Here is a 19,822-nt window from a genome sequence, read left to right as displayed (position 1 = left end):
TTCTGGCTTCCTTAGAGACATCGGTGCTGCGGCGGTTTGCATATGCGCGTTCTGTCACAAAATCAGCAGCAAACTATCCGTTTTGACGCCCATTACTTCCAAGATTTTTAATACTATGAAATCCTTCGTTAAAAATACAAGCGGTTTGACAAGCTAATTTTTTTTTCGCAAATAAGACACAGTTGTTGAAAGATATCCGTGTTGCATCTTTCAAGCATTCTTGTTTTGTGAAATCGTCGTAGATCGGTTTTAAAACTTCTCGCTGTATAATAATCATTCCTATACTCTTGCAACGTAGAGAAAACCAGGAAAAACTATAATACTGTATCCCGACGTTTGATCCACGTGTACGTCGAAACTGGTATTTCCGATTGTTGTATCTGCACTATAACTTGTATTTGCCTCGTGGTCATGTGGAAGCACTCCATGATTTTTTTCGACTTAAGTATTAACACTTTTCTTTATATGGACAATACGGTTGAATTTTTCAAATATATCAATGGAACGTTTATATATGTACATCGTCCAAAAGTAACAATACATGATTAAATGAATATAAAAAAAAAAATTCGATTTTTTCAAAATTCTAAAGAGGGTAGACTCTTAAACAAATTACTAATCAATAAGACTACAAGAAATAATAATGTAAGTTTATTCACTCAATAGACTTACGTTAACGCAACAGTTAGGGCTTGTAGACCGTAAATGTGAATTTATATTTGTCAGAAATGTCGTGACGTGTCGTGTCGTGACGTGACGACTAGTTTTCACATATATTTGTCACTAGCTACACCCACGACTTCGCGTGGAATTTAACTTTATTTTTCTTAAATAAAATAATTTTTCTAAAAAAAATTAAAGAGATAATTCTACAGAAACTTCATTAAAACCTATAATATCGTGGTAATATTTTGGTATTTAGATACTAGCAGATCGTCCCGATACAGTGTGTGCAGCTATTTAGATACTAGCAGATCGTCCCGATATAGTGTGTGCAGCTATTTAGATACTAGCAGATCGTCCCGATACAGTGTGTGCAGCTATTTAGATAATATTGTGTGCAGCTATTTAGATACTAGCAGATCGTCCCGATATAGTGTGTGCAGCTATTTAGATACTAGCAGATCGTCCCGATACAGTGTGTGCAGCTATTTAGATACTAGCAGATCGTCCCGATACAATGTGTGCAGCTATTTAGATACTAGCAGATCGTCCCGATACAGTGTGTGCAGCTATTTAGATACTAGCAGATCGTCCCGATACAGTGTGTGCAGCTATTTAGATACTAGCAGATCGTCCCGATACAGTGTGTGCAGCTATTTAGATACTAGCAGATCGTCCCGATACAGTGTGTGCAGCTATTTAGATACTAGCAGATCGTCCCGATACAGTGTGTGCAGCTATTTAGATACTAGCAGATCGTCCCGATACAGTGTGTGCAGCTATTTAGATACTAGCAGATCGTCCCGATACAGTGTGTGCAGCTATCTAGATACTAGCAGATCGTCCAGATACAGTGTGTGCAGCTATCTAGATACTAGCAGATCGTCCCGATACAGTGTGTGCAGCTATTTAGATACTAGCAGATCGTCCCGGTTTCGCCCGATACAGTCGGTCTGTAGCTACAATAACGTCTGTAATACGTTCCGCCAACGCAAGCATTGAGAGAACATCTAAACAATATTATACAAAAATAAACATGTTTTTTTTACAAAATTATATATTATATATCACTAATATAGTGGAAACATGGAAAAATACTGCAGATCTAAAACAATATATCATTATATGTGTATAATAATATATATTATATATATAATTATGCATACAGCTTATATACAGCTTGGGTCTATAGTATATTTGTATATCGTTTGTTGTATTCTAATAATATATTTATATTGTATTAAAAACTATACCATTACGTGTAGGTATGTTTAGAAATATTAAATTCCTCGTTTTATTTAACAATATATATTGAAGGTTATACTTTTTTGGGTTAGTTTATAGAAGTGATTCCGGGTGATCTATATCGACCCGTAGGGGTCTATGACAAACTGCAAGGGGTCCACGACAGCACTAAACTTTAAAAAAAAATCAATACCAGGTAATAATGGGGGGTCTACCCAAAACCTAATATGGCAAGGGGTCTACGACCCAAAGAAGTTTGGGAACCTTTGGTTTATAGCTTTACCACCTTCAAGAAAAATACTTACACCATGTGATATCTGGGATGGACAGTTAAAATATATAAATAAATATATTAGTTATACATATAAACCTACCTCTTGAATCACTCTATCTATTGCTGAAAACTGCATTAAAATGTGTTGCGTATTTAAAAGGTATAAGCGAACAGACGTGCACTGCTGAACAAAGGCCTCCCCCAAAGATGGAGCGGACGTATTCCGAGCTGAGATGATGATGATGATGATGATGATGAAGCGTACAGACAGCAGCGACTGTTTTATACTATATAAAGAAACAAAACGAGCTACGTGCGAATATAAGCGTAACATTTTCATTTAAAACATAACAAATGTTTATTACTTCTAGATGTCATTTGAATACTTCAACGCAATACATTGTGTACAATTTCATTATAGTTACTTTAATATACTTTAAAATATAAATATTTTTATATTTAGCGCAAATGACATTGGTGTTTTAATATTAACTATTTGTACGACTTCGTCCGCGTGGCTGATGTAATAAGTAGTAGCTTAAGTTACTCCTTATTACATCTACTACCTGCCAAAAGTCTCATCAAAATAGGTCCAGCCATTTCAGAGATAGCCGGAACAAACCGACAGACAAAAATTGTAAATGTTATTTTGGTATATGTACCGTATTTATATTCATATGCATGTAGTAATTAACGGTTATTTAAATATTACAAACAGACACTCCAATTATATTTATATGTATAGATTATGTGAATATTGAGAAATTAGATAACGCGAAACCTATAACTAGTGATTTTATACTTTTACTAACTAATATATTGTTATCTATATTAATATATAACAACCGTATAATATTGTGCTACAATTTGAACTAAGATATGTGTGACACGAAATGGAATTTCACAAATATCCGCGGGACTGTCCCACAGTCACACGTGAAGTGATGCCACTATATAAAAATAACCGATATTGTTAGTTCTTTCCGTTTAAAATACGATGATGATGATGATGATGATGATGATGATTGGGCTCTCTCGTCTTATTTAATATTAAATGTCTATAACCTTCACCAAAGTTCTTATCTGTATTTATTAGAGTTGCTACGAATAGTGATTTGGCCGAATATTGAATATTCGGCAACGCTGTCGGCCGAACATTCGGCGGCCGAATATTCGGCACAAAATACATGCATGTCGAGCGTATAAACAAGAACCAACCGGTCGGAACCTGTCTCCCTCGTTGCGGGAAGTTTTCTAGGATTGGTTCAAATGATGAAAAACTTGTTTTCATCCATCACAATTTACCACTGATCACTTTTACTTGAGTAATATGACGTGTCTCTTTTTTATTAGGTATTCGGTATTCGGCCGAATAGTATGTATTATTCAGCCGAAGTTTTATAGGAAAACTCATGAATAACTTGGTATAGTGATGTTGGCTTAAAAAGGAATTCATTCTTAAATAAAACCGACACCTAAAAATGAAAAGAGAAATTAAACCATTTCAGTTTGGTTTTATTTCTTTCTTCATTTTTATGGATCGGTTTTTTTATAAATTAATTCCATATTCCATATAAAAAGTATATTCTTTTAAATAAAAAAAAAAATTTCAAATCATTTTACAAATTACGTAGTTATGAAGTAACAAAAAAAAAAGCATCCTCCATTTTTGATACTCTTTAAAAAAAAAGTATTTTTCAAATTCTCTCAAGTAACGGAGTTATGAAGTAACAACAAAACAGTGGCAATGGGCAGGACACATAGCTCGCAGGACAGATGGCCGTTGGGGCAGTAAAGTCCTCGAGTGGCGACCACGGACCGGAAGACGCAGCGTGGGAAGGCCTCCAGCAAGGACCGACGATCTGGTCAAGATCGCTGGAAGGCATTGGATGCGAGCAGCGCAGGATCGATCGTCGTGGAGATCTTTGGGGGAGGCCTATGTCCAGCAGTGGACGTCTTCCGGGCTGCGATGATGATGATGAACAAAACAGCCTAACTGAGAGCCTCCTCCACCCTTTCTGGAGTCGGTTAAAAAGCACAGACGCCAGAGTTCATATCGGACTTTATATTTGTATGGATTCACTATATTTTTCTTATTTATTAATATTTTACGGCTCTGGATACAAGTTAAGCCAAAATGTTACCAATCCAAAATTGTATTAAAATATATCATTTTTATGTGAAACTATTTGATAATGAGGTATATAATTAACTATTACTTACAATATTCTAACAGTTATTGATAACTGTGTCAAATTACTAAATTTAAAAGTAAAATTGAACGGACTTAACGAAATAAGTACCAAATATTGAGCTATTGTAGGCCAAATGAATAGCTTCCTTTACACGACACGTTCTTTCAAGCGAGTTCGGGAGGTTTTAGAGGTTTTTCGTACTACTCTAATGCTATAACTCATTTCCACATACCTATGGCAATACAGTATCTAAACTAATTGTCTATGGTGTGACGTGCGAGAGGGACGGAGTATATACAGCTAAAAACTATTACAATTCGAATTTCGTTACTAGGTTTAACGATACTTTTTTTCGGACTACTCTAATTCTGGCCGCAGCTGGCCTTTACAGCTTCACCGGACGATAGGCGGCGAGTGCAGATGGCACCAAACCAAAGGACTTATGGAGCGGCTGAAGGCCAACTCCCGCCTGACGGATACTGCGTGAGTCTGAGGGCACCGTTAGGGGGTTCGAACCTCGGTTCAGGCCGTCGTAATTTCGATCCCCGTTTGAATTGGACGGGGGATCGATCGGAGGGGCTTTAGTGTGGGAAAGACACGCGCGTATTCGTGAGTGATTGTATTTAACTACATGCAACCGCGACTTCGTCCGCGTGCAATTTAACTTTATTTTTTTAAACTAAAAGTAGCCTAAGTTACTCCTTATTACATCAGCTACTTGCCAATAAAAATCCCGTCAAAATCGGTCCAGTCATTTCAGAGATTAGCGGGAACAAACAGACAGACAGACAAAAAATGATATTTTGGTGTATGTACCGTAATTATATTCATATGCATGTAGTAAAAAACGGTTATTTCAATATTACAAACAGACACTTCAATTTTATTTATATGTATAGATTATTAACTGCCTGAAAGTCGATTCCTGAACGAGCGCACGTGTAAAAGACAGCTATTGTAATATGTAGATAGAGTTTATGTACTGGATGATTGTGTTTTAAAACATTTACAAAACAACATGTTCATCTGTATGAAGAAACATGTGAAGAATTTTTTTTATTTACGTAAGTAACGCTTACGTAAGTAAAATAATTATCCTCCCTAGTTTGTTATGAAAAGAAACATCTTTTTCCGTCATACTCGTGAACAGGTGCTGCTTGTGTGGTCTGTTCAGGTTGCGAACACTGATTAAATTTTTTGTTCTTTGCGATAGCAAATGCTGGTGGTCACTCTATTCTGCCAAATTTGAATTTTAATGACTGTGTATTATTATAAACATTTTCCACTATTATTTGAAAAAAATACGAGTTGAGTTTCTTGTCAGTTCTTCTCATCTCGAAATCATTCCGAACTGACAGTAGATTTAACATGTCAAAAGAGTCTGTAAAAGACCTACATGAATAAAGATATTTTGAATTTGAATTTGAATTTTAGTGGAATTTTAAACTGAGTTTTAGTGTTTTATTATATTGAACAAAATTAAGGCAGAAAAAGAGAGAAAAGTGAAAATTTTTCAATAAAACTTTGATAGGATACTTTGCTCAATCTTCTTGTGATGAATCTGCATTCCGAATGAGTGGTAGAATCAAAATATGACTATTCAAAAGTGCTTGTAATGAGTTTATTTGAATAAAGATTATTTCTATTTCAACTCTGATAGGTTTTTACGAATAAAGGAGTTGTACGGACAACCGCAAATGTCTGCTTACTGTGCAATACACAATTGCCTACACATGCAATTTCACCTCAATAAATTTCAGCTCATTATATTTGTTTTAGTAATAAAATTCAGTGATCGAGTAGCATTCAACCGAGGCGGTTTTATTTAGCAATCCCCTCATCAAATAATCATCAATCATCAATCAATCAATCAACATCATTACCACGGAACTGTGGGATTAAACTCCCACAGGATTATTTTTAGTATTTTGTCATATTGAACAGAATTAATACAAGAACAATGAAATAGTTAAAAAGTATTTCTGATAGGTTCATCGTTGTTTTGAATAAAGTATAGTGAAGTGCAAGTGTAATGCCCAGTTTACACTCAGCCCGAGTGGGCAGGGAAGTGAGCAGCGCGGGAGTGTAAACACGAGTGGAAACACTTCCCATGCCATTGGCGCTGCCACTCGCGCTGCCCGGCGCTCCCTCGATTGTCGGTTTTTAGTGCGCGAGTCAAAGGACTGGCAGCGCGAGTGGCAGCGTGTGTTTACACTCAGCCCTCTCGCTCAGTTGTCGCCCGGCAATATTACCGGCAGCGCGAGTGGCAGGGGAAGCGGCTGAATGTAAACGTATCATAGTGTTGGTGAAGTGAAATTCTAACTATATGTAACAAAACGTTGGACGTAAAACTTTATATAGTAATAATTAATATTAATAATAGATTTAAAAACAAATGTAATAAATATTTACAATATTGAGTATCACTAAACGTTATGGCAAAGATACACCCGCAGGACGGGCTACCGTACGACGTACGGACCAGGGATGTTACGCAGCTCCGTAACCGACACTATCGGATATCCGATATAAAAAAACATTCGTAACCGAAATTATCGGAAACTAACCGATAATCCGAAATCATGTCCGGTATAATAATCATTATATCCGAAACCTATCCGTATCCGAAATTTCATATCCATAACGTCCCTGGTACGGACAATTGTCACAGCGAGGTTTAACGTTAAACTACAGACTGTTTTTTAATAACGGAGACAAATTTGACGTTTCTGATGTTGTCAGGCTATTGCAATGTGACAGGTAGGGAAAAATTATAATGTAAAAATATGACGTTCATAATAATAATAATAATAATACTTTATTTGCCAAATGTAGGTAAACAATAAGATGTTAAAAATATGTTGTTGAGATCCATATATTAACCATAAGTGGCTAAAATGTCCTACATGAATAAATTGTTTTGAATTTGATATTATCGAAATTTAATATTAATTATTCATTTTTATAGGTTATTCAGAAATAATATGTGGGTGTTTATTTAGAACGCATTAACACAAAATTAATAAAGTATAGGTATTAATATATATATGGCTGTTGTATCAAAATAGATTTTAATATTTTTCACTAATATAAAGACTAACTGCCTTTTTATAAAATAATTATTATTTATTATTAAATATATATTTAAATATTGTAATATCAAAATAATATTTTGTTTGTTTTGTAGCTTAATACTGTAATATTACAATTGGTACGGAAATCATAATTTAGTATTTTTATGCTGTATAATACGATGACAGTAGTGGAAACACTAGTATAAGTACGTAAATATATAAAATTCTATTGTAGAAACGTCATTTAAAGCTTTAAAACTAATGTTAAAATAAAAGTTTCCGATTAAACAAATCGGTATCGCAGGTACACCACTACCGCGCTGTAGGTGGCAACATTATTTGAAAATTTGACATTTGCACCTGTCAATTTAGTCTCCGGGATTAAGAAACAGACTATAGAGTTATATTTAACTGCGCCCGTAAAGTGGTGTGTTAACTTCGGTGGTGATCAATGATCATGCATTATTTAACTACCTAACGATGGCAAGTTTGTTTCGAATAACTTTAATATAGAATAATAAAGTATAACTCTACTTTCTATAACTCTAAAATACGGGTAGTGACTTAATAAACTGTACCATTTACCGTCAGTTGGTGACGATTATAAATTAAACCTTGATTGACGACCTCGGTGATCTAGCGGTCTGGCACACCGCTTTACGTCCGATGGTCGCGGATTTGATTCCTCGCACGGCACAATTGTATTCATGAGTATGATTGTTTGTATCGCTCTGGGTGTTTTCTATGTATATTATGTATGTATTTACAAACCAAAATTAACTATGTATTTGTATCAGTGATCTAGTGCCCATAACACAAGCTTTAGCTAGCTTAACTTGAGTCTAGATGGCGCTGTGTGAATTGTCCTGAGATTATTATTATTATTAAACTCTTATTATAATTTAAAGTCACCACTTGGTGTCAATTCTGCACAATTTAATATTAAGTTAATAGAAATTGCAAGCAGGAAATTGTTAAGTTATTTCAGTCTTACCACACCAATATAACTCATCATTTTAACGTTAAAACTCATCACGACGCGTCCTCGTAACTATATTTAAGGTAACTCGAATACATTAAGATCTAAGGCACTAACGACGCATCACGTTAAAGCATATTACAACCGACTTTCACTTGCAGCGTCGTAACTTTTCATTGAGATTTGCGATCAGAGGCCGTTCAAGTATTACGTAGGCAGATTTATTAGAAATTATTTACCCCCATCCCCCTTGTCAGCAAAAGTAAGCATAGCTCTTACCCGATCTTCCTTACGCTTACGTAAAAATTTTTCAATTAATATATTGCTTTTTAGCAAAGACAATGTGAGGGTTGCCATTCGTGAAAAAAGTAAATGACTACGATGACGTAATCATCAGATTCTCTCCACCCCCCAATAGTGCTTACGTAATACTCGAACTCCTCACGAGGTGTCGAATTAACAACAGAAGCGTGGGCGTTTAGAGTCCAATAAACGGCTAATTGCCGTTAAGGGTCACTTCGTCGTCGACGTTCTCGGGGGTCTCGTTGGCGTTGAGGTCACAGTCTATGGCCGGCAGGTGGTCCATGACCGCCCGGATGGATTCGACCGGGTCCGCGCCGGCGGTGTGTGTGGAGCCCCGGGTGGCGTCCGGCGGGGGGTTGTGGTTGGCGTCGAGGTCGGCGTAGTCGGGCGGGAGCTCGACGTTGTCTCGCGCGCGGTGGTCGTGGAGGGGGGCGGCGGCCGCGTGGAGGCCGTCCCGGCTGAGGTACTGCGGCGGGGGGCCGCAGCGCTTGTACCGCACGGCGTCCGCGTAGGGCGGCGGGCGGCGCGGGTAGTCCTCGAAGTCGGCGCCCAGCAGGCGGATGGTGCGGCCGTTGAGCGTGTAGGTGTCGTCGGAGCAGAGCCGCACCGGTCCCGGGCCGGCCGCGCCCTCGCACACGTCGGGCGTGTCGGGGCGGCGCTCGGGCCGGCCCAGGCGCGGGATGCTGAGCTGGAACCGGCCCACCTGCAGAGTTATGGGCCTCCGCCGCAGGCTGTCTCGCTCCACGGGCGCGGCCATGTAGTTGAGGTCCCGGCCGCAGTCCCCGGCGCGCGGGTCCGTGAAGTAGAACTCCGCGGAGTCCAGCTCGCAGCAGGCCGGGGCCGGGGCCGGAGCCCGGCCGCGGCGCGGGGAGCCCCCGCCCCGCACCACTGACGTCATCTCCACGTCGCAGCACTGCGTCGGCACCTGCAACAGGTCACATCGTCTCCTTTGTACCGCACTACACTGAATAGTACACAAGGTGACACATTTATAAGGTCGACAATATAAATTTAAAATAAACATTTCGCTCATGTCTTCTTTATTACATATCTACTGTAGTGTATTATGTGACTAGTTTACTACTTATGTTTTTAATATTACCCTCAACTGTCAATAACGTAATATTCATTTTGCAAGCTTGTATTTCACTACATCTATGTACCTCTAATAATCGTCTATCATGGTATGGACATGTAATGCATAGGAATGAGGATAATAAAAATAATCTCTATTCAAATAAACTAAGACTTTGAATAGTCTAGTTTTTTTATTCTACCATTCAATTGGAATACAGATTCATCACAAGAAGAATAAGCAAGAAACTTGTGTGTTGCTCTTTTAAATAATATAATATTTTAAAGAAGGTGTTACATATGAATGTGGATGGTTATAAGGGCAGAGGAAGGCCGAAAAAGAGATGGATGGACTGTGTGAAAGATGATATGATAAAGGGAGTAAATAACGAGAGGACTGCGAACAGGGATGAATGGAAGAGAAAAACATTACGACCACAAATAAATGGGATAAAGAAGAAGCAGATGATCTACCTAATTACAGTTTTAAAAATAAAACATTGATAAAGTACAGTTCATTCAATATTTTAATATTTAGTTCATTCTTCAGATACAGAACTTCATTTAAAATTCAATATAATAATAATAATAGTACATTTATTTATGAAATTTTTCTTTTATTTACCCAGGCTGGGTCTGTCCTGTAGGAACCAGAATACGAATTATCTTGTACAAAATATTTAAGTCTAAAGTTACGAACAATTTGCTAAGTCAAAATATAAAATTCTTATTAATTCCATTCGTCAATCGTGAAAGTCAGTTAGTTATTATATTTTAAACACTCTATTTTTATCCCAAATTTGAATTTAAATTAAATTGTATTATCTATATAATATAAAAATGAATCGCTAAATGCGTTGGTAAGCGCTAATCTCGAGAACTACTGAACCGATTTCGATAATTCTTTTTTTAGAATATTCCTTGAGGTACGAGGATGGTTCTTACGGAGAGAAAAATTTTAAAAATTGCCTAAAAATGCCTAAAAACAACGCTTTTCTGTAATCCCATACAAACGATTCTTAATGATACTTAAAAGTCAATTTGAACTTTAATACCATACCATAAAGTTCAAGTGTAGGTAGAGAGGTTCCGGGAAGGCATGTGTCAATATTAGTCAAAAACAGGTGGTCAGTGGTAAAATGTCACTTGAAATGTACATGTCTCATTGATGTACATATAATATTACTACAAATCTCGGCGTCCTGAATAGCAGAATAAGTATTAAATAAACTAAAAAATTAAAGAATCGACTATTAGGTGTTACGAACATTATAAAAAAACATAAAAAAAAAAAGTACGAGCTGAGTTTCTTGTCAGTTCTTCTCATCTCGCAATCATTCCGAACTGACGGTAGATTTGACACATCATAAGAGTCTGTAATAGACCTACGTGAATATAGATATTTTGAATTTGAATGTGACTGGATGTACCTGTCGGTATCGCGAGGAGAATATAGAGGAGAGTCGCGCGAGTCCAAACCCTCCCACCGAGGGCTCGAGGGTCCCGGGGGTCCCGGGGGCCCCGGGGATACCGAGCGTCACGTGGGCCGGAGACCCCGGCGTGGGAGGTGACGCGCACACGGCTTCACACTGCACGTGGATATTGCATTTTATATTAAAGCTATGACTTTTAAATGAAAGAATTTAGATGTAAATCATGAAAAAATATAATTTTACGAATTTCTGAACTGTATTTATATATAATACTAGGCTGTACACGTGACGTCGTCCGCGTGGAATTTAACTATATTATTTCCAAAATAAAAGTAGCCTAAGTTACTCCTGATTATATTAACCACCTGCCAAAAGAAGTCCCGTCAAAATCGGTCCAGCCATTTCAGAGAAAAACCGGAACAAACAGACAGGCAAAAGTGGTCAAAAAAGATTATTTTAGTGTATGTACCATATGCATGTAGTAAAAAACTGTTATTTTAATATTACAAACAGACACTCCAATTTTATTCGTCTGGTTATCTTATATATAAAATTCTCGTGTCACAGTTTTTGTTCCCATACTCCTCCGAAACGGCTTGACTGATTCTCATGAAATTTTGTGAGCGTATTGAGTAGGTCTGAGAATCGGCCAACATCTATTTTTCATCCCCCTAAATGTTAGGGGTAGTCCACCCCTAATTTTTATATTATTTTAAGGCAAAACAACGTTTGCCGGGACAGCCAGTTTACCTATTAAATTAAGTAAGCTAAAAAATATGAATGTAGTGACCTGTGCGAGCGAGCTGTCGGAGGGCGGGGGTCCGGCGGCGGGGGAGGGGGGGCGCGCGTCCAGCAGCCGGGCCGCCTCGTAGCACGGCGGGAACACGCCGCCCACCTACACACACACACACACACACACGCTCACTACCTCTCCCTCGGGGGGAAAGGGGATCGTTAGTAATGTGGAGTAAATACCCCATTGCTAGCAATGTACTAAGTCGACCTCCACGCGGTTCCCCCTGGAAACCATCGTGATAAATTCTTGGTGAATTTCACACGATGTGCTAACTGACCTCGTGCTCATCGTTCGTATCATCCCCCACTGGTGCCCCGCCAGTGTAGACCATTAGCGCAGGCGGTTTACCATTCCATTAATCTTAAAAGAACTTTCCCTCTCTCTTAGGCAGTGCCTGAATAACAGTGATTTGCTGCTTGTATCCTGCAAACAATACACTAAAGTGCTGCCTTTTTGCGTATAGGCTATGCACACACACTACGTTACTCTCACCGTTTTAATTTTTTACTAGCAGATCCCACGACTTCGTTCGATTCGGCGGGTCACGGCGTCCGGTGGGCGTGTGGAGGGAGGCGAGGTCGCGACGTGAGGGGGCGAGGTCGCGAGTGGAGGGGGGCGAGGTCGCGACGTGAGGGGGCGAGGTCGCGAGTGGAGGGGGGCGAGGTCGCGACGTGAGGGGGCGAGGTCGCGAGTGGAGGGGGGCGAGGTCGCGAGTGGAGGGGGGCGAGGTCGCGACGTGAGGGGGCGAGGTCGCGAGTGGAGGGGGGCGAGGTCGCGAGTGGAGGGGGCGAGGTCGCGAGTGGAGGGGGGCGAGGTCGCGAGTGGAGGGGGGCGAGGTCGCGACGTGAGGGGGCGAGGTCGCGAGTGGAGGTGAAGAATGATATTATTTGTGATAGATTGGTATTATAGGTGGTAGAACTAAAAAATATGGTCTGGAAGTTTTATATGTACAAAAAAATAACTATGTATTTATAACAGTTGTCTAGTACCCGTATCAGAAGTTATGTTTACCTTGGGACTAGAAAACGCTATGTTATTAATTAATTAATTGTCCTGAGCTATTATTATTATAATATTGTTATGGTATTCAATGATTAATTATATAAGTTCAATAGTGGCAGTCCATAAATGTACGGAAACCGTGAATGCTATGTGTCGTTCTTTAAACAATCTAGTGACGGTAGTTGAACAAACTGCTCTCAACTACCCACATTGACATCGCTGTACTCCAGTCAGTTCGTGACTACGGCTAGTGCAAGTCGAGGTCGCGAGTGGAGGGGGGCGAGGTCGCGAGTGGAGGGGGGCGAGGTCGCGAGTGGAGGGGGGCGAGGTCGCGAGTGGAGGGGGGCGAGGTCGCGAGTGGAGGGGGGCGAGGTCGCGCAGATGCCCGCTGTCCGTCAACCGTACGACGAACTGCTCCACCGATGGGACCTCGACGTCGCGGGCGATAACGTCATTAAAATCGTCGTCGGGTAGTGTGTAGTGTGTAGTGTGTAGTGTGTAGTGTAGTGTAGTGCGGTGGTGGTGCGCGTTACCTGCGCGTAGTGCAGTCCGTAGTGGCGGCGCGTGGTGCGGTCTGCGTGCGCATAGCTGCGCAGCGCGGCGCGCTTCATGTGCATCTTGCAGATGGCCGACACCAGCAGCACCACCGCGATCATGAATATCAGCGCGCACGCTGCACACACACACAGACATTACATACATTATATATTCACTAAACTATATATTACTACCTACTCGCCTCGGCTTCACACGAGTATACATAATTCAAGAGGTATGTTTATATATATATAAACATACCTCTTGAATCACTCTATATATTTAAAAAACCGCTTCAAAATCCGTTGCGTGGTTTTAAAGATTTAAGTATACATAGAGACGGACAGACGGCGACAGTGACATTGTTTTATACTATGTAATGATATAGACTGTTCCCGTCCGCGTGAAAGTTATCTTTATTTTTCTAAAATAAAAATAGCGTAAGTTACTCCTTATTACATTAGCCAAAAAAGTCCCGTCAAAATCGGTCCAACCATTTCAGAGATTAGCCGGAACAAACCGACAGAGAAAAAATATAAAAAATGTTATTTTGGTGTATGTATATATTCATATGCATGTAGTAAAAAACTGTTATTTCAATATTACAAACAGACACTCCAATTTTATTAATATGTATAGATATACATGTAAATAATTGTATAAAACATGTTGTACACTAAAATGGGTTTAACATGAGTAATATATATGTTATTTTATGTCTAGACAACAGATTACTCTACAGAGTAATAGAATAGAATAGAAAATCATTTATTCAAATAAACTTAATTTAAGCACTTTTGAATAGTCAACATTTTTTTTAAATCTACCGCTTATTCGGAAAGCTGTCTCACCACAAGAAGAATAAGCAAGAAACTTGTGTGTTGCTATCTGTGTGTAATCTATACAGGATATTTATATATTTAGCCTTATTTATATAAATAATACATCATATTTAAGTTTAGTGCTATGAGTAATTTACTAACTATTATAGTTACTAGTTAGTTTCAGGAAACTATAACTCCAAAATTAACACGAGCCAAAAGTATGTAATTCTTACTAATATTATAAATTCGAAAGTAACTCTGTCTGTCTGTCTGTCTCGCTTTCACGCCAAAACTACGGAACTATCTGTGTTAGTTACTATCTGTTACTACTAGTTCTGGGTTATCTGTGTAGCAAATTTTAAAACATATCATATGGAAAACATTAGATTTGCATACCTGTGACCGTGTAGATGGTGGACTGTATGAACCCGTAGTCGTCGGGGGCGTGCCGGTCCTCGTACAGCGGCGGGTACTCCACCTCCATGTACCCTGCGTATACCACACACCATAAACATTTACTAACGTTAATTTGAAGGAAATCGTATTATCAAATTAATGGGCAAAATTAAGTATAAAATAAATGTATTATTATAATACATAATGAGAAAAAAGAATAACATATGTTAATATTAGAGTGTAGGATAATATGTAATAGGATATATAAAAAATATGAATATACAATGAGTATAAAAATTTTAGAGGTCCAATATTTGAGCCTTGTGGTACAACAATACTTAAAAATTGGATAAGTAAATGTTATATATATTATATACTCTACCACATTATCTAAGTAAAGTTAGTTTTATTAGCTTATTTATATTGTAACAAATTTAAGAATTAGAGTTTTACGTTCACCTAATCAAAAGCTTTAGTAAAATCCAATGAAACATTGTGATCATGGTGGTACCTTCCAGCCGCGAGTATCTGGGGTGCTCGTCGCAGCAGGCGGGCTGCCTGCAGAGGGGCCCGGGCGTGGCCCCCCCCGCCTCCCGGGGGACGCAGCAGGCGGCGGCCGGCACGCAGCGGCCGGAGGAGCAGTTGAGGCGGTCGGGGCGCGCGCAGGGCCGCGGCCGGCACACGACCTCGTCCTCGTCCTCGGCGGCGCGGCAGTCGGCGCGGCCGTCGCACACGTACGCCGGCAGCACGCACCGCGCCCCGCACGAGAACGCGCCCCGAGCGCACTGCCGGCCGCCTGCGGGCACCCCACTGCGCGTTACGCTCCACTCCACCACTTCCATCCTACACTTTTCTCTAATAAGAACGCTGCTACTCCACAAGACGCGGCCGGTGAATCATCCTAGGACGCTGGCCGACCGACTGACGGTGCCCGACGACGTCCGTCGACTGAGAAGGCGTAGGTTACTGGGATCCGACGATTAATCAGGACCATCAAAAGAGATGATGATTCTGCTGGGAATCCCACTCTACTACTACTCAAGCTTGCTCGTTCTTCTCGTAATGAGACAGTCAACTTTCCGAACATAGATAAAAATGAATATTATGACTATTCAAAGGTGTTTAAATTAAGTTTATTTGAATAAATGATTTTCTATTCTATTCTACCCGCCAAAGATTATGAACAGATGTGGTCAAGATTACGTACCTTGATCACATCTGTTTATAATCTTTGACTGTTTGCAGAATGGACACAGAAAAAAAAAGAAAATAAAAACTATAACACACACATTCATACTTATACAACATCAACTGAACATGAAGAGAATGTAAATCATATTTTCTTCTCTTTTTTTATTTAAACCACTCCAATTTAATGTACCCACATCTCATTAAAGCAAGAATCCTTTGACAATTTTCTTTGAAAATACTAAAGTTTTAAGTATCCAGCATTAGGTAGTAACAGCAATATCACTGTAGATAATGTATACTCACTTTGAGTCTGCACCAGTATATACTTGGTGACACTGAAGGGTGGCGCCGAGCACATGTAGTGTCCACTGTCGCTCGCCTGCAGCTCCAGTTTGGTCAGTGTGCTGCTCAGTGTCAACCCTTGGGGCTCCACTGTGAATAGTGTCCTGGAGTATATTATTTACTTGATTAATATTTTGGCAATATTCCACACAAATTTATGTAACAAAATATATTTAATTTAATTATTTTAAATTATGCAATCAGTTTTCCAGACTTTGACAAAAAATTAAACATGATGTGAACAATTTTGGCGCAATATATAAAAAAAAATCTCTAAATACGTGAATAATAATATTCAGAGATAAATTTTCATTTAAGTCAATGGGATAGGGGTGGAACGATTAAAAAAAAGGGTTGATAAACACCTTTTTTTTTTCAAAATAACTTGATAACGGTAAGAACTATGAAAAATGTTTTAAATGAAAGTTGTAGAGAAAAAAATTCTGCACAAAACAGGTTCTTTTAATTTTTTCTGCTGTTGCACCAAAACTGGTTTTCTTCTTCTTCTTTGTCGATTCCTCAAGACTGAGGGTCGTGACCACCGGAATGCTTCTTCCAACTCTCCAGGCATTTCTATCTTGTGCTAAGTGGATTAACCACTGTATATTTCATTTAACGGCCTCTCGTACAGGATCAGTCCAACGTGCAAGTGCCCATTATACATTTTTCAAAATTATCTCGTTTTCAACAGGCCATGTGGCCGAAAAAAGTTAGCAGAGGCTGGAAACACACAGTAGAGAGACATTCCGATACCCAGTTGTTCCAAAAGAGATGCACTAGTGCGGCGTCCCATCCATGATATTCCTAACATTTTCCGCCAGCATCACATCTCGTAAGCATCTTTTTTTTTGGATTTTCGTGCGATTTCCAGGTCTGGTCAAAACTGATCACATGTTAAATTTAAAATTTTAGACTAAATAAACAGATTTGTTGATCATGTAAAATCTCGTGATTCTCCATTGAAAATCCAGCCTCAGGTACTCCAGCTTATGCCAGGTTGTTGAAGTCTGGTATTTTATGTCTCTTAAGACATGCCATATAATCAGACACTGTTAGTTGAACAGCATGTTTATTTGTATGTCTGTCAGTTTGATTTTATATTTTTTTATTGTCTGTGTGATTTCCTCCTTGACAGAGTTCATCCCTAGGTGCTGATGAACCTCTCAGTTACAAATATATGATAAAAATATATACTAAAATAATATGATATTCACCTATCACCAGTTGCATTAGCAGGCACAAAGTTCCACACATGAACTCGTGGGGTACTGTCCCCTCGCTGTTCACATACTAGTGTGAGGTTGTCATCGAGCCTCCTCACTAGAACATCTGTGTACTCCACCTCCCCCGGACTGTACAGGTAGAGAGACGATACAGGGGGAGGCAGATCACATGTACCTGAAATATAAAATAATATTTTGACTTTGAAATATCTTTATTCATGTACACTTATGACAATGTCTAATGAAGAATCTTTACATGTTTTTTTTTTCTTTTTTTTACTTTAATCATGTAATCAGGCGTCCAGACTATAAGCAGATTAGTTGATCATATGAATTTAAATATGTGATGGTGTAATATCCCCCATACGTTATATAAGGACAGTGGCTGGGCCAACATAGAGAAGCAAAGCATTGGATAAAGGAACATGGAGTCTTTCAAGGCCTATGTCTTAGGACAATCTGACGAACCTAGGCAGTGAACTATTAATAAACAAAAGCAACATTAACTTTACCATCAGTACAAAAGCAATAAATAGGTGGGAATGCGGATTGTTAGTCAGGTTGACCTCTACGCGGTTCCCCATGGAAACCATTGTGATAAATTCTTGGTGAATATGTCACAATGGGCTAATTGACCTGACCTCATGCTCGTCTTGTCATCCGCCACTGGTGCCCTGCCAGCGTAAACCATTGTGATAAATTTTTACATTGGTAAATATGTCATATAGATCAATGGAACTAATTGACCTGACCTCATGTATATTTATATAGGTGTCTATGTCTTGTCATCATGAACAACTATTGCATAGGCCTCGGTAAATATGATTTAACTGGTGCCCATGCCATCTTATTGTAAAACCATTATTCCCATAAAAGACCTATTAACATTCCATTAACATCCATAAAAAAAAGCAATAAATAAAAAAAATATCCCCTAACATAATAATTAAACATCATCTCAGACCGGAAGATGTCCACTGTTAAACAAAGGCCTCCCTCATAGATCTGCATAATGATCGGTCCTACATAACATGTAATACCGTTAGGAAAACAAATCAAAACCAAAAAAATCTGTTTTTCTTATATTTTTAGTAATTAACAGAGAGCAATCAGTAGATTTGCCAGATTTTTTTCAGCCTATATGGGGCAAATGCTTAAGTAGACAAAAAAAATAGTTTTTTACCCAGGACAAATTATCAAAAGACAAATTGTCTAGTGTTGATTGATCGATTTAATAATAAAGATGGATCATGATTCGATTACGGGACAGAGTCAGTCCTAAGCCTAAAATACGGGATGTCCCAGGAAATATGGAATGTCTGGCAACGCTAGCGATCAGTTACATTGTATACATTGTGATAAATGATACATTAATTTTATCTGTCCAAGATTTATTGTGGCTCATGAGTAATTTTACCAGGATTCTATTTATAAATATCAATATCTACATTCAGTGGCCTTCAACTTGCATTTATTAGTCGTTAAATAATAAAAAAAATACCAAACAATGATCTATAAGAACATGTAGGCACATCAAAATAAAACATAGCTTATACTGTTACATTGCATTATATATTCAAATAAAGCATTCCTATAAAATACCGCATAAAGCAGAGTAGCACAAGTGAAAGGATATGTCCATGGTAAAAAAATAATCCGTTACTTAGCTACACCATAAAATATACATGATACGAAAGCCGAAGTCTATAACGGTTCATAACTGTACTAACAACAATTTCCTTGGAATGTTACAACTAATTATTATGTAAACATATTCCAGTACCTGTATTATCACATCAAGGTCTCAAAATTACAAATACTACAAAAATATGCAGATGAAGATTTTCGAAAAAAACATTCCAAGGTAGCAAATTAATAACAATGTCAAAAAACACCATACTTACATGTTTTTGCAGTAATAATAATGAAAATAACATTTAACAAATGACGAAGAGTGGATATATACATTTTTATTTATTTTTAATTAATTCTATTTATATTGATAATCACAATTCAGACGCCATTTTTTGGCGTATTCCAATTGCAGTTGATTGTTTATATCAATGTTTTATCCAATTTGACAAGTGTAAGAAAAAAAACAAGGGATTTACTAGTTCAACATCAAATATTACTAAAATAGACGCGATACTGGAACAATCTAATGAATACGTTCCTATAGCAACAACAAACGTCATAAAAATATTATACGCAAGTATTATCGCGCCATAAGTACGTATAGATAATAATAAAAAAATGTAATATATATAATAA

At 38.5% G+C, this 19,822-nt stretch overlaps 1 protein-coding gene across 1 annotated transcript; it reads right to left on the bottom strand.

Annotated features, from left to right (window-relative positions):
- Positions 1-8,784: 8,784 nt before the first annotated feature.
- LOC131842271 (uncharacterized) lies at positions 8,785-19,600 on the bottom strand. Its single transcript, XM_059190807.1, has 9 exons — positions 19,456-19,600; positions 17,543-17,726; positions 16,290-16,432; positions 15,307-15,591; positions 14,796-14,888; positions 13,572-13,711; positions 12,031-12,135; positions 11,238-11,396; positions 8,785-9,658 (listed from the first exon to the last, which is right to left on the bottom strand). Exons 1-9 carry the CDS (start codon positions 19,517-19,519, stop codon positions 8,927-8,929), a joined length of 1,905 nt encoding a protein of 634 aa, XP_059046790.1. The 5' UTR covers positions 19,520-19,600; the 3' UTR covers positions 8,785-8,926.
- Positions 19,601-19,822: the final 222 nt, after the last annotated feature.

The sequence above is a fragment of the Achroia grisella genome, unplaced genomic scaffold, assembly GCF_030625045.1.
Source record: "Achroia grisella isolate CSIRO2021 unplaced genomic scaffold, CSIRO_AGI_Agris_v1 utg2156, whole genome shotgun sequence".
In the NCBI taxonomy this organism is placed as follows: domain Eukaryota; kingdom Metazoa; phylum Arthropoda; class Insecta; order Lepidoptera; family Pyralidae; genus Achroia; species Achroia grisella.
The sequence above is the reverse complement of the archived record's forward strand: the minus strand, read 5'-3'. Positions and strand labels throughout refer to the sequence as shown.